The 27242-nt window shown below is 41.2% G+C and overlaps 2 protein-coding genes across 3 annotated transcripts; one reads left to right on the forward strand and one right to left on the reverse strand.

Moving 5' to 3' along the window:
• Window positions 1-6198: 6198 nt before the first annotated feature.
• Window positions 6199-8287, reverse strand: LOC148861166 (galactinol synthase 2-like). Its single transcript, XM_088982531.1, has 4 exons — window positions 7649-8287; window positions 7074-7394; window positions 6840-6974; window positions 6199-6715 (listed from the first exon to the last, which is right to left on the reverse strand). Exons 1-4 carry the CDS (start codon window positions 7976-7978, stop codon window positions 6479-6481), a joined length of 1023 nt encoding a protein of 340 aa, XP_088838657.1. The 5' UTR covers window positions 7979-8287; the 3' UTR covers window positions 6199-6478.
• Window positions 8288-18391: 10104 nt separating this feature from the next.
• On the forward strand, window positions 18392-27242 carry LOC148861167 (uncharacterized). Of its 2 annotated transcripts, none has more exons than XM_088982097.1 (2): window positions 18392-18765; window positions 19987-22807. In XM_088982097.1, the coding sequence occupies exons 1-2, from the start codon at window positions 18757-18759 to the stop codon at window positions 20494-20496; spliced, it is 519 nt and encodes a 172-aa protein (XP_088838223.1). In that variant the 5' UTR covers window positions 18392-18756; the 3' UTR covers window positions 20497-22807. The 2 variants fall into 2 exon arrangements, 1 of the variants encoding a protein (XP_088838223.1); XR_016112221.1 differs by lacking the exon at window positions 19987-22807 and adding an exon at window positions 26991-27242 and having other exon boundaries at window positions 18430-18765.

The following is a 27242-nucleotide window of genomic DNA, read 5'->3' on the forward strand; positions in this document are numbered from 1 at the left end:
CTACATGCATTGATACTGCGGGGTTGAAGTCTCAAACCTCGAGGTCTTCCTTCTTGAAGCGGTCGATGTAGAACTGCAAATTCTATATGCGCTTTTGTCGGATGGACATGAGGGAGATGATGATCTTCTAGCACCGTTAGTTGTTGACGATGTGGGAGAGGAAGAGATTGGCAAATTTCTCCCACGATCTTATGGATCAAGGTGGGAGACCGGAGAACCATCAGTGAGCTGCTCCCTTGAAAGTTGCATGAAAAGCTCGACACGCCAAGGTGTCAGAATATTCATAAAGGAGCATGAGCACTTGGAAACTTTCTAGGTGGTTGTCCGGGTCGGTGATTCCATCGTACATCTCCAAAACGGGAGCGATAAAGTGAGGTGGGAGAGGCTCTGAGGTGATGGAGTTAATGAAGGTGGCATCCATTTTGTTGGACGAGGGGTTCTGATTGGTAGAGGAATCACCCTGACCCTCCTTCACTTGCCAAAGCTCATCTTGCATGGCACAAATCTACGCCTGCAGGTTGCCAGTCCTTCGATCGATGGAATCCTGGGCCTCGTCTTGGTCCTTTTGGATGCGGAACAGGTCGGACTGGTTTCTAGAGTTCTTTGACGCAGGCATGTCCTGGTTCCTCCAAGCTTGTCAATCATTGAGGAGGTCACAGGGGTCTGACACATATAAGGGAGAGACATGGCATCAACCTCCAACCCTCGGAGGAGGACTATATTGTCCATAGCACCCACCTTCATCTTGAGGGCTCTCTACCCGATAACATCATTCATGGTCCCGATGGTTGCCACAGGACCCAATTGGATCACCCCTCCATTGGCTAAGGAGGTAGGAGGTCTTCGACGGCTTGCTGGAGTGTCGACTGCTACTGTTGGACATTGACGGTTTGACCTTCTTAGGTCCGACGGGATGCTGGACCAATGGAGCATGGGTAGAACGTCCATTGTGATGCCCTAGGCTCCTAATGGGGCAGCTATCCTATGGGCGGCCTCCTGCCGGGCACCCCACCTCATCCAATCTCTGAGTGATGTTGTCAAGTCTATCAAGGACTATCATGAATTGGTCCATGGTGACCAGGTTTTGAGCGTTTGGAATGTTATCTTGGTTATCAGCCATTGTTCGAAAGCTTAGTAGTTTTTTGAAGCAAGTGTTCACTTAAGGGAAAGTCTTAGCAACGTTTCTCATAGATGGTGCCAATTATTGCTACCAAGGATTGGTCGAGCGCAACAAGGTACTTTCACTTCCTTAGCCGAGGCTGGTATTCCGAGGGCTGATGAAGCCGAGAGCCTATAGTCTGACCTGTGAAGGAGGAAGCATGTCAGAGGCCCTGGGTGTTATCCCATGGGCAAAGACTTCGGCGATCAAGTTAGTAAGTGCGTAATAAGGGGGTCGGACAAGGCCTAAGGAGAGGGTGCTTAGACGAGGTCACCCAGGAGAGCTTGAGAGCAAAAAGAGCCATGATAGCTTAGAGTTGAGCCACTTATTTATACTTGAGCTCGCTTAGAGATGGTTAGCAGCAGATGGCCAAACTTCCTGGCCCTGCCACATGGTGCCATCTTAGGCCTTGCCACATGAACCTACTTATTATATAATACTAATACTTTTTTGAAATGTATAATACAAAAAAAAAAGAATATATATCACAAATAAAGAATTAATTTGAAATTAACTTATCTATTATTCTTAAAAAGAAAATAATTTATCTTTGATGTTGTATCGGATTGGATTCGGTTGATGGTTCCGAGCATGCCCCCTACTCCCCTACGGGCCATAATGCCCTAGTGGTGACAATGGGATTTGATCCCAAGTTTAGATTAGCTGAATGTTTTGGCTATTCAACAGGATGTGGAACCAGTGATGAGGTTTTGCGCCATTAATAAATTCATGAACCCCACTAAGAAAGGTGTAAGCTCCATGTATTTTATTAATGTCGTAAAGCATTATCATTGGTTCCACAGTTCGTTAACAATAAAAGTGTTCAACTAAACCTTGCTCCAGTATTTGCTACTACATGCTCGACAACAAGTAGGAAACTAGGGATAGGTTTTTTTTTTTTATAGATAAAATTGTTATGGGCCCGAGCGTAGGATCGCGTCACGGGTCGCTCAACCGCAAGAACCTCAGATCTTTCCTTGCCCTTGGCCTTGCGTACAGGCCCTATTTTGACTATCTTGTGGGTGATTTGTCCAAGAGACCACCCGAACTCTCCTAATGGGTGATTTGTCCAAGAGATCACTCGAACTCTCCTCACTCTCTTTCTTGACTCCGAAAACTGAATGCCTTTATTTCAATTTGTAGCTCCTTAAATAGGAGATTACAGAAGGAAATTCCTAATTAAACTCAAACTCCAACTTGAACTCAAACTCCTAATGGTAACTCTTATTTAAGATAAGATAAAGATAAGATAAGATAAGATAAAGATAAGGGATAAGGGATAAGATAAGGATAAGGCAAGCTGGCGACGAGTTGGCTTGACGTGTCCAGATAAGGGTGGGCCCACCCTTATGAGCTGTTGTGTGGGCCCCGCTCTACTGCTGCTGCCAGGTGCGTGCGTGCGGCTCATGGTGCCGTTGCCGCGCGGTGTGTTCCCGCAGTACTGTTGCCGTGCAGTGCGTGCACGCGGCTCATGGTGTCGCTGCTGTGCGGTGCCGGGCGTGTGCGCTGTGCATGCTGTGCGCCAGGATGCCGTTGCCATGCGGTGCTGGGCGTGTGCGCGATGCATGCTGCCATGCGGTGCGTGCTGCTGCCTGGCGGTGCGTGCTGCATGCTATCGGTGGTGCATGCTGCTGTGCGGCGCTGCCAGGCGGTGCCTGCTGCTGTGCGGCCTGCCGGATGGTGTGACCATAACATCACACCCCTCCCAAACTACAAGTTTGTCCTCAAGCTCGAATTGGGTGTCGAAGACACCCTCAAAGAAATCCTGGATGGCTTTGCCTTCCTGGATCGGGTTCCCATGGAGGTGGTTCATCGTCATCTTCCTCTTGTTTCACCAGGAGGCAGAAAAGTCTCTTGCACTTGTGCCCTACTAAGTAGAGTTCATCACAATTAAAACATTGCCCCCTTGTCCTGTGTTCTGCCATCTCTGCCCTGGACAAGTGCTTAATAGGGGGTGTATCGCCGCTTCTCCCCACATTGGATGCTGATCTGGAATTGGTGCTCATCTGTGGCTTCCGTTCTGGACTGGTTGCTGGATATGGAGCCATTCTGAGTGGTTCCCTATTGGCAGCCTGCGAAGACCCTCCTCCAGTAGGTTTCGGGTTTGTCCAAGCCACTGCTGGGCATCCCATGCTGAATAGCCCTCGGCTGATCTGTAGTTTGCGCTCGAAGGCCCGGGCCAAATTCATTGTCGTGACTAGGTTAGGCGGGCTCTGCATCTCTACATCAACTCTTAGGGGTTCGGTTAGACCAGCTGTAAACATATCCACCTGCTGGTCTGTGCGTACTGACGAGGCCCTAGCGAGAAGGGTCTGGAACTGCCGCTGATACTCTGCAATGGTCCCGGTCTGCTTGAGGTTAATGAGCTCCCCCAAGGGGTTGCCTGTTAATGGGGGTCCAAACCAGAGGAGGCAATACGACTTGAACTGACCCCAACTAAGGCCTTGTTCTTCCTGCTCCACTCGGTAGAACCGGTGTTGTGCTTCATCGGTCAAGTGGAATGCTGCCAGGCTGACCTTGTCCTTCTTTTCTGTGTGCTGATTACGGAAGAATTGCTTACAACGGTACAACCATCCAAGTGGGTCACTGCTGCCGCTGTATGAGGGGAACTCCAGATGACTGTATTTGGGTATGATTGCTGCTGTCGGTGTGTCGTTCTGTCGCTCATCGGAGCCCTTTGCCCGATCTGGGCGGTAGTTGTGGTTAGTGGTTGCTCCTTCAGGGCTCCCTTCCCTGGTGGGGAAGTATAACTCCAGTAGACACTGAAGTTCCCTGACATCCTCTTTAACTTCTCTTACCTCCGCGTGATTTTCCACGAGACGGTGTTCCAACTCATGAACCTTGGACGATAGCTGCTCCATGTCGCCCATGACGCTTGGATCTGATACCAAAATGTTATGGGCCCGAACGTAGGATCGCGTCACGGGTCGCTCCACCGCAGGAACCTTAGATCTTTCCTTGCCTTGGCCTTGCATACATGCCCTATTTTGACTATCTCGTGGGTGATTTGTCCAAGAGACCACCCGAACTCTCCTAATGGGTGATTTGTCCAAGAGATCACCCGAACTCTCCTCACTCTCTTTCTTGACTGCGAAAATTAAATGCCTTTATTTCAATTCGTAGCTCCTTAAATAGGAGATTACGGAAGGAAATTCCTAATTAAATTCAAACTCCAACTTGAACTCAAACTCCTAATGGTAACTCTTACTTAAGATAAGATAAAGATAAGATAAGATAAAGATAAGGGATAAGGGATAAGATAAGGATAAGGCAAGCTAGCAGCAAGTTGGCTTGACGGGTCCAGATAAGGGTGGGTCCACCCTTATGAGTTGTCGTGTGGGCCCTGCTCTACTGCTACTGCTGGGTGTGTGCGCGTAGCTCATGGTGCCGCTGCCGCGCGGTGCGTGCGTGCAGTGCTACTATCGCACAATGTGTGCGCACGGCTCATGGTGCCGCTACTATGCGGTGTCGAGCGTGTAAGCGGTGCGTGCTGCCTAACAGTGTGTGTTGCGTGCCATGATGCCGCAGCCATGCGGTGCTGGGCATGTGCACGATACGTGCTGCCATGTGGTGCACGCTACTGCATGGTGGTGCGTGTTGCTATGCGGCGCTGCCAGGTGGTGACTGCTGCTGTGCGGCCTGCCGGATGGTGTGACCATAACAAAAATACTCCCAATACTTTTCAAATAATCCATTGGAAACATCTCGTTATCATTCATGAATCATGAAGGATGTGTTTGATGTACGACGGTTTATGGGTTAGTCGGCCAGTAAAAATTTCAGAGCCAATGCAAGTTTCTGAATTCCATTACACATATATAAACATTCAAAATATCAAAAACTTCACTCTATACACTAATACCAGTGTATGACTTGGCATCATTTTCGAGTTAGCATCCACTTTGGGCCTAAAAAGTCTGACCATGAACTAAACCATAATTTTCCCAAAAAAATTTATGCTGGTGGTTTATGATCGTCGATACAGAATTTAATTGAAATATGAAAATAAATAATAGAAAATACACTTTTATGATGTTTTAATATTTTATGACTATCAAATATATTATCTTTATCAAATATATTATTATCAGTTTGATGAAATTGTTAGATAGTTTGTATTTATTCATATTATTAATTTTATAAATTTTAAATCCCATTTTTATTTGGGCAAATTATTGATTCTCCCACCTTAAAAGTTGTCATTGTTTGGGGGAATTTGACACAAAATTTATAACTAAATGAGTTCAAATTTAATTTACTTTCATTCTTGCCATAAAAAATCGTTTTCTTCTTGAAAAATAAGTGTTTAATTCCTAGCAACATTTTTTTTCATTCCACTCATTTCTACCCATATTTGTTTATTAAAAAAATTATTATTAGAAATTATGAGCAAACCCAAAACTCCAAAGCTTTTTTAGTACATTTCGGATTATATCTGCAATTTGGCATGTTGGATGGAATGAGTTTCCTCGTGTATAACACTGAAGAATAATTTTATCCGAGGGTTAAACCCAATGTCTACAAAGCGTTCATCCGGGTGGCCGGGTTGAACCATTCAACCTGGAGACTGATCATCATTCAAGTCTCATTTACCACTTGGCCCGCTTGTCAAAAAAATGTGGAACGTGAATCGCTGACCTGGACAGTCTACCTGTCAAACCGTACCACCCGGACAAAGATTCATCATTCATGTACTGATTTTTATATTTTTAATTAATTTTTGTATTTCTAAATATTTTATTTCTTCTCTTTATTTATAACACACCACCCATTTATAACCTTCTCTTTGTGAAAATAAAAATACCCTGTAGTTAAAATCATTTCACAAAGAGAAGGTTCTAGCTTTCTGGAGAGGTTTTAAATATTTAACCTACAGTTTCATTAACAAAGAAGGCAAATTTAATCAATACATACACAGAACCAAGTAATAAACAACTCTCCCATTCGTCTGCTATAAAGCAAAATGGATCAAATTGATATTTCCTTCGATCGAATTTTGAATTCGGTGTTTGTTTTAGTAGAGCCAGGGAGGAGGAAAAAATTAGAAGCCAGTCCAAATATTCTTATAGGCATTATATAGTTAAAAGAAAAAAAAAAAAAGATTACATATGTATATTATGTATTAATAAACGATTACACATATAACATAGATTTATAATAATAATTAACAAGCATGGATCTTCTCCATGGTGATATTAAGCTTCGCTTCATGAAATGATGAAACAGAGAAGCTTAAAAAACCAAAGACAAACAAGAAGAAACCAAAAACTCAAAAAGTCGAAATATACATCGGAGTGGAAAGGCCATTTGATCTAGATATTAAGCAGCCGATGGGGCAGTAAGGTAGTGAACCACGCCTGCCTCCGACAACGCCGCCCGGAATGGCTCCAAATCCACGCCCTTCGTCAGCTCTGCCTCGCCGTCCGCTATTGCCGCCGGTTTCTTGTAGCTCAATGATTCGTCGTTGTACACATCCCACCATTTCTTCACAAGCATCTTTATGTCCTCCCTATGCATGTTCTCCTCCTTCCCCGTGTACCTCCATGGCTTCGATCCCTGTTTCATTTTTTATGTAAACAAACATTCACAACCGAATTAGCTAAGAAACCAATCACATACTCTTCAGTCTTCACCATGTTCAGAAACCAAGACTTTTTCTATCTAACACTCATACACTCACCGCTGCACAATAGTGAACGACTTTCACTTTATCCAGATCTACGTTCTCAGGGTGTCGCCACAACATCGCCAAGACCAGGTTGTAGACCAGAGGAATGGGCTTGTAAATATCCTTGAAGAACATATTCAAGAAATCCTGCGATAAGAGAACCAAGTGCAGAATTTAATGGGGGAGCTCCATTCAGAATCAACTAACATCAATACGGTGAAAAGGGTTTTTCTTTCAATTCTTTACCTGCTCTGCAAACGAGGTGGCAGGTGTGACTTGTAGGGTTTTCAAGAGATCGTCGCAGGTAGAGAGGCTAGGCTCAAAGACGAACATGCCGGCGTTGAAGTAGAGGGACGGAGGTGGACCCAACTCAGCAGGCCACTTCACCTTGTCTGGGCACTGCTGGCAGTATCCGATCTTGAATTGGGGTGTGTTACTCCATGTTTTCTCGCAGAAACAATCCATCACTGCGTAAAAGTGGCCGCCGGGTAGATCAAACAGATGATCTATGTTGTCGTAAACTTGAATATCCGAATCCAAGTATATCATCTTGCTATATTCTACAAACTGCAATTGACACAAATCGAAACATAGCGACATACTGTGAGTGAGACATTCTGTATACTATTCAATTTTCAATTCTTGTCGGTATTCGACGGTAAGAAAAGAAGAAATCTATGCCTCAATAAAGACGGCCATGAGCCACCACGTACGATGGACAGGTGCCTGCATGCCAAACCCATGGCATTGCCATGTGTAAGCACCAAGTCGTTCATCTATCCATGGCTCCATGGCTTCCATGCACACACACACACACATACCTCCCAGATTCGCAGTTTGGAGTAGTTGATGACATAATATGCCATGGCGAATTGAGTCTGGTTTTCCGGAGGATACACCGGCTGTATTTCTCTGACAATGCATCCCTGGGATTCCAGAATCTGGCGATGCTCCTCTGGAACGTCCGGCAAGACAGCTACAACGAGCGGGTAAGCGCTCTTCACCTTCCTCAGACCCTTGGCCAAACCGACAGCCCCTTTATAATAGTCGCCGTCGCCTGCTAAAAACGTAACGTAAGCTCTGCTGGGTATGCTCGCAGGCTTCACAAGGCTGGCGATTTTCGCAGCAGTGTTACTGATGTTAGGGGCCATGATGAGTTTGGTATGGAAGAGAGGATCGACGAACAAATAATGAAGGATTAGAAGATTAGTAGAATAACAGACTTGTAGGGATCGAGAAAGCTTTGAAATGAGTCACGATGAGATCAAGAAATCGACTTTTGCTGTATTGAAATGAGTGACGATGATACTGGAAAGAACGTTTATAGAAAAACGATGGAGAATTCTACTTAATGGGTCGTTGTAGTACAAAGCCAGAGGTTGGACTTGGGTCAGCTTAAATAGGAAACGGGGAAGGAGTTCACCGGAGGGAATTTTCTTGAGAGGGAAAGAGCCAAAGAGGCGAAATTACTGGAAAGTTTTAAATTTCTTATTATCATCTTCCGATGAACTTATTTCTGATCGACACGTGGCAAACGTGAGAGATCCGACGGTTGGTATATTGTCGAAAGGACGAAAGGAAGTTTCTCGAATGTGCTCGCACGTGATTGCATAGAAGAGACTAGAGAGCCTAGAAGGAAGCTCTTCACCTACGGTGAAACCTGGCATTAGAACAGTGGTGGCACCGATCACTGATTAAAATGGCCGACATACCCTTCGTCTCTCCTAGACTGGTTATCACCTTATCAGATATTTTGCTTGAGCAATTAATTTTGATGAGAGGTCTTCCCCTGTTCACGGGCGATGCTTTCTCAGCCGTCAAGATTTTCATCTTTGACCAATAAACTCTAAAGACAAATATACCCTTTACTCTTTGTTGTTGGCATGCAACATGTTTATTGATCGCATGATGTTGATGAAGTTCTAAGATTACAACAAGGCTACTTTGGTCAAATAAAAGAAAACGAGGTAAGGGGCGTATATTTTACATCCCATAAATATGTGCCATCGGATAACGCATATTTGATCACCTTATAATTATAAGCCGCTGGATTGAACCATCATAAGGACCAATCTCAACATTATATAGTTTATGGTGGGGTAGCAGATATTAACCCTCTTTGATCGGTGAATCCGACCTCATTCCGCAGATCAGTCAACCAGGACGACTAGAGAAGCAACACGTGTCCGTGATTTCAGCTTTTTTTATTTTATATATTTTGGGTGTTTTGGCAGTTGGTCACTTGGTTGGGTCCGGGGGTGGTGGACTGGTGAGGTGGGCCATGGGTAACCGTCAACCTTGTCATGTATCTCTTTACTGGAGTTACGTAAGCAAATTGTAAAGCGGGGCCATATCAAGTTTGAGTTGTAAAATTGCCTCGAAACTGTGCTTGGTGTCAGTATCTCAATTGAGGCCGTAGTTGCGCCCCGTGGCAAAAATGCATTATCCTTTACAAACCAACCAAAGGTACTCTTCCCAACCCTTTATCCCATCATCAGTAATTCAGTATCACTTGATTATCAACAGTATTAAATTAATTAAGTTAATGAGGTGTAGAGTGTAGAGTGATGTATGTTTTGTTTAGTGTTAGAATTAAAACCGACTTATAATTTTAAGTGGCTCTCTTCGACACGTGGACGTGAGCGCACTCATAATTTCGCCAGCTGGTTAGAAGTTGCCAAAAACTGTTTGGAGCACGTCTAGAACCACGAGCCGCCTGAAAGGAGGAATTCAGGAGAAGGAGAAGGAAGAATATAGTATAGGGATTTTTGTAAAAACCCCTATTATATTATATAACTATTCTTTTCCCTTTCATCCCATTCTTAATTTTGTATAGTAGTCGAACCAAACCCAAAGGAAAAACGGTTTAACCGGTTTTAAAACATTGTTGAAAGTTGAAACCGATTCCAGACCCCTTTTCTTAATTTTGGATAGTCGAATCATATAGAGAGGAAATACGGTTTAACCGGTTTTTAGAACATTGTTGAAACCATGGCTTTCAAAACCGGACAGAATCGGTCAAGTGATCGGTTCCAATTTTCTTTAAAACCGAATTTTTGCCAAAAAAAAATGTTAATTTGGTCAATAAACCACTGATTCGGGCAGTTAAACCATTCGAACCATTCAATATTTTTGACCATTTTTTATTTTTTGTTAGAACGGGCCATCCATTCCGATCGTTTGACCCAGGAACCAGACTCTAAATGATTCATTATCCAAATCGGTTTTAAAAACCAATTTCAGAGTTCAACCCCTATTCTCATAAACCAAATTGATGTAACCATTTCTGGTCACCTACCAATTTTTTGTGATGTATAAATTTGTTTGCTAAGTACCTCGTTATTTGACCCGGTGGTGACGTGCCTTGGTGATGAGCTACTTGGTGGCGAACTGCCTGGTGACGAGCTCCCTGGTGGAGACCTACTTGGTGACGAACTGCTTGGTGGTGAACTCCCTGGTGGAGAGCTGTCCGGTGGCGAGCTCCCTGGTAGAGAGCTACTTGGTGGCGAACTGCCTGCTAGCGAACTGCTTGGTGGCAAGTCCCCTGGTGGACTCATCATTTAACATGCTCCTAGGCAGCCTGCAACTCAGAGGATGGTGGAGCTCCCTGGTGCAGCGCAACCCGACTACCCTCTGCATGAGGTGATTTTCTCTCCTTTGTAGGCGGCGGGAGCTGAGGGACCTGCGAGAACTGAATAAGAGGACCCGGGGGTATTTTCCCGATGGGGACTCTCCGATGCCTAAGTTAGCATTCTAATTACAAAGAGCTTGGGGAGAAATGAGAGAGCTAGAGACAGGGGTTACCATCCTTTTCTTTTTTTTCTCCTTTGGCTTTGGGGGTCGGAGTCCTTATATAGTGGTGTCCTCGCGGGTTAGGTGAGTGAAAAGCCTTCAAACGGTAAGACTTGTCATATCCCGTCAGAACCGGGGTACTGTGGTGAACTCCTCAAGGTTGTCAGGCTGGCGCTTATGTCACGCAGCCAGGTCGGCACCTGGGCCAGGTTGTTAGGTCGGCGCTTGTGTTAGTCGGCGGGTCAGTGACTGGGCCAGGCTGTCAGGTCGGCGCCTGTGTCAGTCAGTGGGTCGGTGTTTGGGCCAGGTTGTCAGGTCGGCACCTGTGTCAGTCGGCGGGTCGGTGTCTGGGCCAGGTTGTCAGGCAGGAGATCTTCCTACGATACGACAAACTACTCTTCTGTACTGAGCTACCCTACAAGTGGCGAGTTGCCCGGGGGAGCTATGCCGAGCTCCTTGGGCTATGCCGAGTTGCTTGTGGCGAGCTTTGCTGAGCTGCTTGGCTCCTTGGTGGCGAGCTCCTTGGAGAGCTGCCTAGTTCCTTGGCGAGCTCTTTGGTGAGCTACCGAACTCCTTGGTGAGCTCCTTGGTGAGTTACCGAGCTCGTGGGGTATGCCGTTATGGTTCATCGGTGGGCGTCTTGTAGGTTGCCAGGTCGACTAGGTCGGATCATGTGCCAGGATGATCCAGCCAGGTCGCATAGGCCGCGTGCAGGCCATGCCAGGTCGCGCGCAGGCAGCGCTAGGCCGCGCAGGCCATGCCAAGTAGCGTGCGGGCCACGCCAGGCCGCATGCAGGTCGTGCGCAGGCCGTGCTAGGCCAGCCAGACCGGTGCTTGGGTGGGACACCAACTTGATAAGTTGTTGCCTGGGTGTTTGCCTACTTGTCACGAGGTGCCATGTGTCGCAATTTCACTGGAGGGCCAAATCTTCCCTCATCAATTGCCCCCTAATCCCAAGCTGAGAGTAACTCAGCGAAGGGAGTAGATTTCTTTTGGTCCGTAAGTCGACGAGTTGGTAAGTGTTGATCCAATTCCTTAGGCTTCGGGAGCTGCCTGTATGTGGTGAGCCACCAGTATGGTGAGGGGTCTCCACCAATTCAATAGTGTAGCCCTTAGGCTCTAGGGCAACTTATAGTTCACTTTTGCTGATTTTGCTCCTACTGAGGAAGCGACTGGATATTTAGCAATAGTGTGGCCTGTAGGCTTTGGGAGCGACTCGTAGTCTACTCTTCTTTGACTTTTGCCCGTGCCGGAGAGGCGATCGGGTCTTAAGCAGTAATGTGGCCCGTAGGCTTTGGGAGTGACTCGTAGTCTACTCTTCTTTGACTTTTGCCCATGCCGGAGAGGCGACCGCGTCTTAAGCAGTAATGTGGCCCGTAGGCTTTGCCTGTGAGGTGTTGAGCTATGATTGTGCTGCATCAGCTTCGTAATGCCGGTCACCCACTCCTATAAGAAGCTACTAGGAGCTCGACCTTCGGGGGCAACACTACTAACTTTAGGTCGCCAGCTCACATGGGAGCCTTGGAAGGCTCGACCGGTAAGGGCACCTATGTAGTCTGTTGGCCGCCAACTCCCGCGAAAGCCACGAAGAGCTCATCTTTGTAGGGGGGACCTTGCAGAGAGGACTGATGAGGCATTATTTGAATTGAAAGTAAGGTCGGTAGATCTACTTAGTCTATTAGCTCCCTGCATAGTCTTTGAGTTCATAAAAAATGTAAACTATAAAGCGATAGCTTCAATTTCTAAAAACTGAGGACTTAGCTTTGGTAAGATGAGAACTTAGCTTTTGTAGGATGAGAACTTAGCTTTTTGTAGCGTGTTCCCACAGACGGAGCCAATTGATGTAACCGTTTCTGGCCACGTAGCAATTTTTTGTGATGTATAAATTTTTTTGGTTAAGTACCTCGTTATTTGACCCGGTGGTGACGTGCCTTGGTGATGAACTATTTGGTGGCGAACTCCCTGGTGGAGAACTGCCTGGTGGCGAGCTCCCTGGTGGAGAGCTACTTGGTGACGAACTGCTTGGTGGCGAACTCCTTGGTGGAGAACTATCTGGTGGCGAACTGCCTGGTGGTGAACTGCCTGGTGGCGAACTGCCTGGTGGTGAACTACCTGGTGGAGAACTCCCTGGTGGTGAACTGCCTGGTAGTGAACTCCCTGGTGGTGAACTGCCTGGTGGCGAGCTCCCTGGTGGACTTGTCATTTGACATGCTCCTAGGCGGCTTGCAACTCAGAGGATGGTGGAGCTCCCTGGTGTAGCGCAACCCGACTACCCTCTGCGTGAGGTGATTTCCTCTCCTTTGTAGGCGGCGGGAGCTGAGGGACCTACGAGAACTGAGTCAGAGGACCCGGGGGTATTTTCCCAACGGGGACTCTCCGATGCATAAGTTAGCATTCTGATTACAGAGAGCTTGGGAGAAATGAGAGAGCTAGAGAGCAGGGGTTACCATCCTTTTCTTTTTTTTCTCCTTTGGCTTTGGGGGTCGGAGTCCTTATATAGTGGTGTCCTCGCGAGTTAGGTGAGTGAAAAGCCTTCAAACGGTAAGACTCGTCATATCCCGTCAGAATCGGGGTACGGTGGTGAACTCCTCGAGGTTGTCAGGCTAGCGCTTGTGTCGGGCGGCCAGGTCGGCACTTGGGCCAGGTTGTCAGGTCGGCACTTGTATCAGTCGGTGGGTCAATGTCTGGGCCAGGTTGTTAGGTTGGCGCCTGTGTCAGTTGGCGGGTCGGTGTTTGGGTCAGGTTGTCAGGTCGGCGCCTGTGTCAGTCGGCGGGTCAGTGTCTAGGCCAGGTTGTCAGGCATGAGATCTTCCTACGATACGCCAAACTACTCTTCTATACCGAGCTACCCTACAAGTGGCGAGCTGCCCGGGGGAGCTATGCCGAGCTCTTTGGGCAATGCCGAGCTGCTTGTGGCGAGTTTTGCCGAGCTGCCTAGCTCCTTAGTGGTGAACTCCTTGGAGAGCTGCCTAGCTCCTTGGCGAGCTCTTTGGTGAGCTACTGAGCTCCTTGGTGAGCTCCTTGGTGAGTTACCGAGCTCATGGGGTATGCCGTTATGGTTCATCGGTGGGCGTCTTGTGGGTTGCCAAGTCGGCCAGGTTGGATCATGTGCCAGGCTGATCCGGCCAGGTCGCGCAGGCCACGCGCAGGCCGCGGTAGGTTGCGCGTAGGCCACGGTAGGTCGCACGCAGGCAGCGCCAGGCCGCGCCAGACCACGTGCAGGTCGCGCATAGGCTGTGTTAGGCCAGCCAGACCAATGCCCGGGTGGGACACCAACTTGGTAAGTTGTTGCCTGAATGTTTGCCTAGTTGTCACGAGGTGCCACATGTCGCAATTTCATTGGAGGGCCAAATCGAACCCTTAAATTTTTAGACATCCTTTGACAATTTCTAGAGTACAAGGTTTTCCTACAAATTTCTTTTTTTTTTACTATTTTCTGATTAAACAAAACCAAAAGGCAGCATTACATGTCAAATTATGTGAAGGTCTTTTTGTCCTTTCACAAGGGGATGCACCTCGTATATCAGAAACTGCATTTGCATTTAAATCACCACCCAAGCTATCATCAACAAAATAGCGATCGAACCCAGACCGACCAGAAACAACAGCTTCCGAGAGAGCCGAGCGGCCAGACAAGACGGAGGATTGAGCCACCACACTCCATCATGTCATTCTGAAGTAGCAAGAAAATGAGCTACTGAATTGCAGCTTCGATTCACACAAGAACAGACATTCAATCTTTATTCCTTAATAGGCTTACACGTTATATTTATTTCGAGCCTGAGTTTTACAAATATCTTAGTTAGGGTTCAGACTTAAGTTCCCGATTAGTATCCTACACTTTACGGGTAGTGTCACTTTGGTTCTAGAATTTTAAAATGCGACAATTTAGTATCCGAATTTTTAAAATATAACAATCAAGTACCTGTTGTTAACTAGTTATTAATCAGTCATTAGCCGACATTTTAAAAGGATATAAATACTCTTCGAATGTCATTTAATTTTCTTTATCAACCATCCAAACATTGACAAAAAATTAATAATCTTAAATTCTTGCCTCTTCTATTCAAAAAAATTAGGGTCATTAGAATGCTCACTCAAATGTGACCCCAGCTTTCTTGAATGGAAAAGGCAAATATTTGAGACTGTTAATTTTTTGTCAATATTTAGATGATTGATAAAAAAAAAATTTAAATAACACTTGAAGGGTATTTATGCCTTTTTAAATGCTACTTAATAGTTGATTAACAGCTACTTAATGGTAGGTACTTGATTGTTACGTTTTAAAATTTTGAATACTGAATTGTCACATTTTAAATATCTGAGATCAAAGTGGCACTAGGCCCAAAATACAGGGTACTAATGGAAAAATTTCCTTTATTTTTATATTGGGCAGGCCGAGGATCAGCTTCACTTCACCCTGCAATCGTGCATTTGTGTTCCCATCATCATCATTAAGCCTTGTCCTAGGAGTGGCCTGTGTAGTGTACCCATCCTCACCAATCACCATAATCACCATGTTGCTTGCCATTTTTTTGATGATCATCATCAACGCATGGTTTGTGCTTTTATACAATTTACATTACATGCATCTGACAAGGCCCATTCTTAAATGGGCCATAGACCAAGGGTTTTTCTCATTTAACATCAGAGCCATTTTAGAAACGGATTTATTTCTGGAAATATCACAAGATGTTTACGGCTGAAATTTGCTTCACGAATGGAGGATGATGAGATGTTGTGTAGCAGACAAGCAGTTGCTGAGTGACGCCATGACCACCAAAACAGAAGTTAAAATGTAAGCCAATCTGAACTAATTGCCAGATGTATCAGCAACAAACCTGTTTATTTCTGATAGAGAATACCAGCAAGGCAGCAACTGCTACCGATCTATTTCTGAGGCCCTTTTGATCCCTAGACTCTGGAATCCCTACCATGTTGCCACGTTGGAGCTTGGAAAGGGGAGTAACCCAAGACAGGCAATGGAACACACAGATTGGCCCAATTTTACCAAATTGAAATCGATATTTGGGACTACTTATTTAAAATAAGTACTTATTTGGACCATTAAGCACTTATTGGTATTTGAGAAATAAGTTTGAAATAAGTGCTTATTTTAAAAGTAAGAGCCTATTTTTAAGCCCAAATTTACAGCTTTTTTTTAAGTGCTTATACAATAAGCACTTATCGATTTTTTTTCTTCCAAAATTATCCTTAGTTGAATTTTAAAATAACACTTATAAAATTATCCCTAGTTGAATTTTATAAAAGTACTTTTAATCATTTTTAAGAAGTACTTTTATAAAAGCATTTTTATAAAAACACTTTGATAAAAGTACTTTTATGAAAGCACTTTTATGAAAGCACTTTTATGAAAGCACTTTTACAAAAGTATTCGTAAAAGTACTTTCATAAAAGTGCTTTTATAAAAATACTTTTATAACAGTGCTTTCAAAGAGTATATTTTGAAAATTTGAAAGAAAATGAAGGGAAAAATAGTCACAAATGCTTATTTAAGTGCTTATTAGAGAAAAAGACCACCAAACATCCAATATAAAATAAATGTTTATTTTAAAAAACAATCACTTGAAAAAGTTGGGTACCAAATACAAATAAGTGCTTATTTCAATACGCACTTGTTTTTAAGCACTTATTTTTAATTTAAGCAATCCCAAACATGGCTTTAGTCTTGTAGTAATGGAACGGTGATTTTATGCAACTCTTCCAAACCTTGCTTTATACACATGGTGGGGCAAGGTGCCAACCAGTTGGTTGGTAGGGTCTCTTGCAGTTTGTAGTGGAGACTTGAGATGGAATCCTGCCTCCACCTAGGGTTGTTCACAAATAAATCCAAACCGACTAAACCGACCAACCTGGCCCAACCCAACTTGAGTTGGTTAGTTTTTTTCACTACTAATCGGTTTCGGGTTGCATAAATGAACAAACCGATAATTTAGTTCGATTTCGGTTTTCATATGTGAAAACTGAAACCAAACCGAACCGAACCGAACCGAGTTATGTGAAAGAATATATATTTTGAAAGAATATTTGTTAAATATAGATATTTTAGTTTTAAATAATAAATATATATATGAAAAAATATATATTCTGAAATATATCAGATATATATTTCTGAAATATATATTTCCAGAAATTAGAAAATATATATTTCGATATATTTGTATATATGTTTTGGTTTTAAATATATATTTCTAGAAAATATATTCTAAAATATTATATATAATATTAGCATTTTGACTTCATATGCATCGTGCAAGGTTGGAGTTGGTTGAAACCCAAACCGACCCATATTGACCCAAACCGATTCAAACCGACTACGTCAGTTTTGTTGGGACAGTTGTGTGTTGTGAAGCTTTTGTTGAGACCTAATCTTGACTCAGTGAAGTATCCAATAATCCAAGCCCAAGAGCTGGATAAACTCTTAATTTTTCATTAGCCAAATTTCTTAAAATACCTCTACGATTTAAGAAATTGGCTTATTCACCTTTACTATTTAGAAATTGCTTTAATATACTCCTAGGTTTTTTAACAATTGACAAAAGACTATTTTGCTGTTCAATTTTTTAACGGAAAGTGTATAATAGGGCTATTCATAAGAAGGCCCAAACCGACCAAACCGACCAATCCGGACTGACCCAACCCGAGTCGATTAAGTTTTCATTAGCACCAGTCGGTTTTCGGGTTGGGCAAATTCATAAACTGATAAATTGGGTCAGTTTTGGTTTTCTTGTGTGAAAACCGAAACCAACCCGACCCAAACCAAACCAATTAGTCTTCTAGTTCGGTAGTTCCTACTTGACTAGTCTTTTAGTTCCTACTTAACTAAATTGTATCTATCTTAGTTTCTATAGTCTTTTACACCAAATAGGCAACCCATTAGGCAATTACAATTAGAATTAGGTGTCATTTTTTACCTAGATTAGAATTTAGAAAGTTTTTTAAAATATAAATATTTCAGCATTCTTTCTATAAAACGGTTTGAATTTCTATTTTATTGATAACTTTTATTGATAACTTTTGTCTTCAATTAGAATTAGGTGTCATTTTTTTCCTAAATTGTGTCTATCCTAGTTTCTATAGTCTTTTACACCAAATAGGCAACCCATTAGGAAATTACAATTAGAATTAGGTGTCATTTTTTACCTATATTAGAATTTAGAAAATTTATTGAAATATAAATATTTCAGCATTCTTTCTATAAAATAGTTTCACTTTCTATTTTATTGATAACTTTTGACTTTTCTTCTATTCTCTAACTTGGTCTGCCCCCCTCAAGTCCTCAACTCAAGACATCATTTGATTTTTGAAATTGGCTCTCAACTCTCCCATCTTTTCAAATAAATTTCCTTCTAGTTCTAGGTTTTTTTGTCCTTTTAATATAGGAACAAAACCGAAACTGACCCAACCCGACTCAAATCGATCAGGTCAGTTTTGCTTATCATTGGATCGGTGTCAGTTTCCACCTCAGGTAATCCGACCAGGCTGGGTCGGTTAGGAAAACCCTAGTAAACCGACCCAACCCGACCCGTGAAGAGCCTTGGTGTCTAAAAACAAATTCTCTTAAATTCACCACAGCTTTTCAAAACATCCAAAACTCCCCATGTGAGAGATAACAATAACTTGACTAACGGATGCTACTAATTTACAATTTTAACCTTTCTTATGTTTGACCCATCTTACCATACCCCAAAATTACCCCAATAGTTCCTCAACCCAAAACCCTAATAGTTTGAATGAAAGAGAAAACCATTGCTGTTGCTTCCTCCTCTGTTTGAGAGAGAGAAAACCATTGTCATTTGCCACTACTTCTTCTACCATCTGAGAAAGAGAAAACCATTTCCATTGACTCTTCCACCATTTGAGAATGTGAAACCCATTGCCACTGCTTCTTCCACAGTTTGAGAAAAAGAAAACTATTGCCATTTGTCGCTGCTTCTTCCATCGTCTAAGAACAAGGCCAATCAGAATGAAACCAAGTGTGAGACCAAAAAGACGATGGCCATCATCTGAGACCTTCAGCGGCGATTGTTTGATCGGTGGCAAGTATACCGGTCGCTTATCTGTTTCCTGTGAAGAACACATTCGACACAGATGTATATTTCAATAGAAGCTTTCGATGTTCAAGGTAAATAAACACAATCACACTGGCAATCTTTTTTTTTTTAGTTGGAAGAAGAGCATTTAAACCTGTGAATGGTAGAAAACGACATAGGCTTGCTTGTTTGCTGGAATGGATTTTTTATTACTTTTCTTGCATCAATTGACTGCTTCTTGTGAGACCAAATGCAGCTCTTCACGGTCCCCACAATGAACAAAGTTGTGCCACACTATATTGATCTTTTCCAGACCAAGTACTCTGTTACAAAACAGTAAAAAAACACTTTTTCCTCTCTTTACATTAGTAAGTGATGGTTTTCACTGTGCAAAAGTTTATCCAAATTCAGTATAGGAGGAAAACTATATATAGAAACATTATCCCAACTAATCAAAACTGTATTAGTTTTTTTTTTTTTTTCATAGTTATAAGTGGTTTTTGCTTAAAGATAGTTTCAGCAGAATTGATTTGATTCACTTGGTTTTTCATAAGAGTATATTCTGACATGCAAAAGGATAATCTATTAAGTTTGAATGGATTAGAATAGAAAGCTTAAAAACCTGAAATGTCCATATAAAATTAACAACAAATCTCAAACCTGTTTTGAATTTTCTTATCTAGATGTCAAATGAACCTAATTTCCAAAATATATGCACAAGGGATTGGAATAGAAAGCTTAAAAGATGGAATGTTCATGGGAAATATTAGAACTCAAGCCTTTTTCATTTTACCTGTTTTGGATTTTCTTATCCAGATGTCAAATGAACCTAATTTCAAATCCATCACATTAGTTAATGGAATGGACAAACAACACTATGACCAATTGGACTAATGCACAAACAACACTATGACTAGCTACCAAACATGGAAAACATTATCAGCTCTATTGGAGTTCAGATGATGAATAATACGGAACTCCCTTGTCCTATCAATTCCTTGAATCAGGACCAACCCAAAAGGGCCCTAAGTAATGGAATTCAGAAAACAAAGTCCATTTTTTTGTCCAATTTCTATAACTTATCCATATCCAGATCCAGTAAAAGGATGGTTTTCACTATGCCAATTATCTCCAGATAAAGTACAATAGAAAACAACTTATTCTTTTCAGACTTTGTACATTAGATCACAAAGTCCATTTTTTCTGATTTTTGGGCATTAAAACGCTTTTCCATAACAATATTTTCCACTATATTATTCTCTCAGACTTATTGTTTAGTCACTGATAGCATGGTTCTTATGAATTTAATATAGGTTGCAATGGATGATAATGTGTGTTCCATAGAAGGTGGTAGCAACCCAGACTTTGGTAACACTAGTGATGCTGATTTTGAAGCTGGAATGAGTGAAGATGATACTAATTCAGAATGCGGTGCTACTCTAGTTGAAGAGGAGTGTGTGTTTAGCATTTGTCGTAAAAGTGGCATTAATGAGGGTGAGGTTGATTATCTATCAAATTATGAGCCAACATTTGATTATGAGAGTTTAGTTGGTTATGATGATGAAAGACACAAAAATGATATTCCTCGATGGGATGGGGAGAAACCAGAATTGGCAATTGGGATGATGTTCAACAACAAAAAGGCTTTTAGATGGGCGATTAAAGACGTTTGTGCTTTCAAGTGGGTTTCTCTAATAAGGGCTAAGAAAGATCCTGATACGTGTATTTATAGTTGTGCATCAGAAGGTTGTCAATGGAAGATCTATGCATCAATTGTACTAGATGATATTACCTTCATTCTAAAGACATTACATGGTGAGTAGACATGTTCATGGGTCAGACTTGGGCTTGGCTTTTGTCAAAATTTGAATGGGCCTGGCTTGGAGCTCGATCCCGATACAGTGTAAAGTCAGGCTTGAAACCTGGCCCGTGAACAGGTCTAGTGGTGAGCACACATGTCCTATGTTGACTGTAAACAAGAAAGCTAGTTATTCTTGGATAGCTAGAAAGATAGGAGATAGGATACAAGCAGATCCTACAATGTCATCTAGGGCCACGGTTTCTTATTCGAAGGAGAAATATGATATGGATATTAAGCATCAAAAGGTTTACAAAGCTAAATGAAAGGCGATGGAGCAAATTGATGGCAGACATAAGGAATCATTCAGAAGTTGCCAAAGTATTGGGAGGCCATTTTGAGTACAAATCCTAGAAGCGTTGCTAGAATTCATCTTGATAGGATATCATTATTAGTGCCTCATGTTTTCAAGCGGGTTTTTGTGAGTTATGATGCGATGAGGAAGGGGTGGTTATCAAGATGTAGGAAATTTATTGGACTGGATGGAACCCACTTAAAGGGTCAACTTGGTGGGGTCTTGCTTGCTGCAATTGGTCTTGATAGTGGCAATGGCTTGTTTCCTATAGTAGTTGGTGTAGTTGAGATGGAAAACATTCATAGTTGGACATGGTTCATGGGGTAGCTACAAAATGCTATTATGGTGGATCATAGTTAAGGGTGTCAATGGACCGGTTTTGGACTGGACCCCATCCAGTCCAAAATCAATTTGGATGAAAATGGACAGACCAAAAAGACATGGTAGACTGGACCAATCCGGTCCAAAAATCTATTAGACTGGACTAGAGCTGGTTCGTCCGTACGAAATTTATATTGGATTTGGTTGGATTAAGCCAATATCTGGTCCATTGATATAAGATAAGAACATAGGTGTCAATGGACTGGGTTTGGGTTGAAGCCAATCTAAATTAAAATGAATTTGAACAAATTGGATAGTCCTAAATGGTCCAAATTATTCATTGGATTGGATTGGACCTGATCCATTTGTATGGACTCACATTGGATTAGATCGGATTTGACCAAATCCAGTCCAATCGACACCCCTAATCATAGTTGTAGATTCACTCTGATGTCCGATTGACAAAAGGTATGCTTTAACTAACTACCTAAATTATTATGTGAATGCATTAATAGTATTTGCTATTAATATTTTCAATTATTTATTTATTTTTTATTATGGATTGTGCCTACAGGGATTGGATAATGCATGCAAACATATCATACCTGGTGTTGAGCATGGATATTGCCTTAGGCACTTGTATAGTAATTTCAAAATGCTATACAAAGGAGAGGCACTTAAGTGCCTTTTTTGGGCAGCTGCTAGAGTATACACAAGACCTGATTTTTTAAGTGCAATGCTATCTATAAAGGATATCAGCTCCAATGCTTACCAATGGTGCAATCAAGTTGATCCGACCATATGGTCTAGGCATGCATTTTCCATTCATTCTAAGGACAACGACATTACAAACAATTTGACAGAGTCATTTAACATGTGGATTATGTCATCTAGGTATATGCCAGTCATCCAATTACTTGAAAGTATTAGAAGGAAATGGATGGAAAAGGTTGAGGAGAGGTGTCACTGAGCTATGACCAGTAATACTACTATCGTGGGAAACATACAAAAATTGTTAAATAGGAGGAGCTCCAACTACAGGTATAAAATTAATATTTTCTTAATTCCTATTCTAGTTTTGATCAATAGTATTAGCTTATTTACTTATATAACCTACTTCCAGGTTTTATGATATCCTATACTCTGATGAAAGTGAATATGAAGTGCGGTATAATTCCAGTACCAATGTGGTAAAACTTAATGTAAGGTCATGCATGTGTCAACAATGGGATCTAAGTGTGTTACCATGTGTTCATGCAATTGCTTGTATAAAGAAATAGAGGGAGAATATTGAGGACTACTATGATGACTCATATACTCAAGCCTCATATATGCGATCCTACAGTCATGTTTTTCATCCAATCCTATAGGAAAAACATTGGCCTACATCAAGTTGGGATCCAATACAAGCACCTAAAATCCCAAAGAAATTTGGGAGGCCAAGGGTACAATGGCTTCGTACTATAGATAAAGGTCCTTCAATAACTAATCATGGTAGTGGATGAAGGAGATGATGTTGTTCTCGTTGTAAAGAGTATGGCCATAACTCAAGGAGTTGCTTTGGTACTAATCGAGTAGGACAAAGTGATATAACATCTAATATCTTGGGTAGGCATTCATCGAGGGGAAGTTCTACCCTACCAAGAAGAGGGGTGGGGGTATTTTCATCAATAGGAGGTTCTGCCTCGTCAAGAGGGGGAAGTCATTCATCAAGAGGAGGTCATACACCTTTAAGTAATTTGGTTATTGAGTGGGCAGGCCACAATGCTATAACAACTCAATCTGATGTCATGGTACAACCTACAAGAATTCAATTTTTTAGGTAATTATTAAATTTTGTGTTATCTATCATATGAAAAAAAGTTGTCTTCCATTTCAAATCTCATGTAAATATTGATTGCAATCTCAGAGTTCACAACTCAGCTAACAACCTCAAACCATGCATTGGTATGGGGGTTATCTTCGTCTACAAGCTAGTACCCAACCTCAAATGGGGCATTGGTACGAAGGTTTTCTTAGACCACAATTGCACTTAGTCGCAGAGGTTAGTTAATGATTCTTTCTTCCAATTTTGGATTTATAAGTATTATAATTACTAAGAAATCAAATACCTATCATTGTGTCATTAGAGTGGTTAGTCTAGTTCCCAACCCCAAACCGTGCTTTAGTATGGGGGTTTTATTCAGCCATAGCTGCAACCACATCCCCAACCACGTACATAGTTACAACCACTCCCTCAAGCACGGAGTGGTCTCCGTCTACAAGAAGAGCAATACAACAAAGTGTTGAGGTTTTCTCAACCATAAATGTTGATATAGGTTTTTCTCAAATTACAAATTTTTGAGTAGTGAACTCTACCTTGACTGTAAATATGTATCTTGATTGGTAAATTAACCTTGTGCAATTAGAAGTGGCCTCCATTTGGTGTGTAAATCTATGTTGCTTTGACATAGGATTTTAGAGCTTTTTCCATTGGATTATGTTGCAAGGTAATTGGTAGTGGAAAAGATACTGATGAAGGTGAGATTAAACAAGAAGAAGATGATAAAGAAGAGGTAGTTGATGAGGTCCAATTGTCTAGAAGTTAAATAATTCAGCTTATGTGAATAACTTTGTAGGTGGAGAAGAGGCACATGGATGGATTTTTTAAGGAGTTGGAATAAAAATAAAAAGATTTTCATGAAGGAGCATACCAAATAAGTAGTGAGACAATGCGGGTATGAGATGGAGCCATGGAAGGGATAGTGAATATGGTCATTGTCACCACCCAATTTTTGTTCGGTCCCTTCACCATACCTCTTTGTTCCCTACTCTTAGCCCTAAAACTCAGAATCACAACTATTTCAAATTAAGACTTTACAAAACCAAAAAAAAAATCCATCTTTTGGCACATTCTATAGGGCAAATGAAAACCTCAAGACCAACATTGACGTCCAATCAAATATGGCCTATAGACTTAAGAAATTGAAAATTAGTCACACATCCACAATTCATCATGCAAATTTCCGTTTAAATGGCCCTGATCCAATGCATCCATCGCCTCAATATCACTAGGATACATCAACTAGTGAATCCCACTACAAGTCTACAACGATCAACCTCAAAAGCATTCACAACTAGATTTTGAAAACCTAGATTAACTATTTCTTTCTTAAATCAGAACCATCACTTGACTCATCACCTTAATCCATGCCTACCTACCAAATTTCATCACAAAATTCCCTCGTTTGACCTACCATCAAACCTAAATCTTATTTAAGCAAATCTAATTGATTAGAGCCTATCATCTATCTTCTTAACTTCATTTAGCCAATCAAACCTTACCATTATATTTGGAAACCCAAAAAATCCCAACACATAAAATTTCATGGCCAAACTCCTTTATTAAATTGTTAAGTGAGATTCTATTTCAAGCCCTCCCATTAATTGATAAACCTATATGCCAATCTACACTCCTGATTGAAGAACCATCAATTCTATTAGAATTAAGACGTTAAAAAATGCATACCCACAAAATTTTATCCCCAAATTCCCCGATTTGACCCTTCATCAAGCAAAATTCTATTTTAGCAAATTTGTTGATCCGAATTTGTCAGTCATAGATCTCCATCATCCTGACCCTATTAGGCCAAGTAGACCTCACTATTGTGTTAAGACTCAAAAAACCCTAGTACGTCAAATTTCATGTCCTAATTCACCTGTTTGACCATTAAACTAGGAAGATACCATTCTGATGCACTATATTGAATCACCACCTCATCTATCCTAACTTGAAACCTCAAAAGGGAGATGGTTAATGTTAGATCCCTTCTTGACCTATTCAAACACCTGATGTAATAAAATTGAGTCTAATAGACCCAAAAAGCCCTAAAACCTAAAGATACCCCCACTTAAAACTAAGAAAAAGCAAAACCACATTTAAAAGTTCATTAAATTTACATTTTTTGCTATCAATTGCCCCAAATACGAGACTGTCATGATAGGCATGCCCCAAGCTCCCATTGAATGCACAAAATCCGTGAAAACCACACCTAAATCAAAGACAACCTTTCGCTAAAGAGGAAAAGTTGACTAATAACCATTTTCTTTGAAAAATCCTTGCCCATTCTCTTGTAAAAACTTTCTTGAAGCCCAAGCCTTGTGAATGAATAAATTTCAGAACATTCCCCCTTCCTTTCTCTATAAATACCGATCCAACTCGAGCTCAAGGGAGGGGAAGAGAGAAAACTAGAAATAGAGAAATATAAAAGAGAATAAAATGAGAAAAAGAGCATTTTCCTAACGTTTATAATGTCTCCATTTTATTTGAAATTCCAAAGTACTTGAAGATCAAACTTCAAATCCGCCACTCTGTTTTCAGCTACAAGATTTGAAACAAAAAAGCACACCATCCATCCTAGTATCATATTCAAGCTTATTTGAACTTGTTCCCACTGTCGGAAAACTTCCATCAAGGTTGTACATGAGAGGTAAGTCTCTCATTCCATCATTTTTTCTAACTTTAAATTTATAAATCAATGCTCTGAGCTTAGCTCTAGGTTGAGGTCCATAAACTTCAAATTCGCCACTCTGTTTTCAGCTACAAGATTTGAAACAAAAAAGCACACCATCCATCCTAGTATCATATTCAAGCTTCTTTGAACTTGTTCCTACTGTCGAAAAACTCCCATCAAGGTTGTACATGAGAGGTAAGTCTCTCATTTCATCATTTTTTCTAAGTTTAAATTCATAAATCTCTATTTTGAGCTTAGCTTTAGGTTGATGTTCAAAAACCATGGAAAATTTGTATTCTCGATTTCATCCAGATTGAGAAAAAGAGGTAGAGAGGCAAGGGTCTTAGGGAAATCAATACCTAAGACCCAATAACATTACCTAAAGTCAATTATGGGTCAAGTTGGGAGCATTTTTTCCTGATTTCTAGAGCTCTGAACAACCCTTTGTATTGGTGTTTTGTTAGAAATTGAGCCTAAATAACTCCCGTATTCAACTGCTATAGAAGTTTGGAAAGATGAGTGCCTAATACCTTCCCTCTTCCAATCCTTTTGTATTTAGAGTTTCTTGATTTGATGTCATTCCTACGGAGAAAGGAGTCACTATCAAAGCGAGTAAATTGATTTTTCAGATCTAAAAATGAGGGCCCATTTCTTTTAAAAATGGGTGGCGGTTCCATTACTTTGAGCCAGCCATGAGCTTTCTCTCATAGTCATGGAATTGTAGAGGGTTTCTTTGTCTAATGTATATGAGGATAAAGACTTGGACTAAACACAAAACCAGAATGTCTACTAGGTTATGGGGTTAAATGGTTTGACTATGAGCATATAACTAGATAATCCTTTTCTTAACTTTTGATTCAAATGATGGGGGTTCAAGTCTTCCGTGGTGATAATGTTTAGTTTTGATTTGATTTGGTTGGAAGTTGGGTTATTGTTATTGCAAATATTTCTTTCTCTTTTGAGTGATTTCTTATCACCATCTCTTGTATTTCCAATTTCCTTTTAAAGATGTTTGTTTTGCTATAAAAGAAAAACTACCAATTAGTAATCATTCAATTCCTTCAGCATGTAGCTTTTGTATTTTGGTTTGCATTTTGAATACTAAGCAATGTGGTCTATAAATCAGATTAGTTTTGGAAAATCATCCATGTGAGATTATGTTTCCCATATTTTTCTTCATCATATTATGTATTTCTATGATGCCACATGATTCAAATTTCAAGTTACTAATTGTGTTCACAATAATAATCTTTTTATTCATTTTTTTAGTTGGATGAACATAAAGAATCACATTCAACTTACAATGATGAATTTGGGGTTTTACTTTCTTGTTCTCAATTGGATGGATAGATAGGTACAATGTTGAAGGCAATGCAACCGCAAAGTTTGTTGAGGAGGATCATCAGGACTTGGAGTGGTTTACCATTTAAAATGTTGTGAAAATGCACTACACCATTTAAAATGCTTTACCAAGTTTTTTTTTTTTTTTTTAAATGAAAAAAGAAAGGATACTTACTGTGTTTGGTGTCCAATGCTTTACATAAGTGATTACCTGTTTTGCTTGATTTTTTTTCATTTTAATTATTGAAAGCATCTGTTTTG

The sequence above is a fragment of the Nelumbo lutea genome, chromosome 4 (genome assembly GCF_056320005.1).
Source record: "Nelumbo lutea isolate HS-2025 chromosome 4, American lotus-T2T, whole genome shotgun sequence".
In the NCBI taxonomy this organism is placed as follows: Eukaryota; Viridiplantae; Streptophyta; class Magnoliopsida; order Proteales; family Nelumbonaceae; genus Nelumbo; species Nelumbo lutea.

Excerpts from the sequence above, each read along its gene's own strand:
- LOC148861166 (XM_088982531.1), bottom strand. The coding sequence starts at position 7,978 with ATGGCCCCTAACATCAGTAACACTGCTGCGAAAATCGCCAGCCTTGTG. Across the intron at positions 7,395-7,648 it reads CCAAACTGCGAATCTGGGAG|TTTGTAGAATATAGCAAGAT; the intron begins GTATGTGTGTGT and ends TGTCAATTGCAG. Across the intron at positions 6,975-7,073 it reads CCACCTCGTTTGCAGAGCAG|GATTTCTTGAATATGTTCTT; the intron begins GTAAAGAATTGA and ends CTCTTATCGCAG.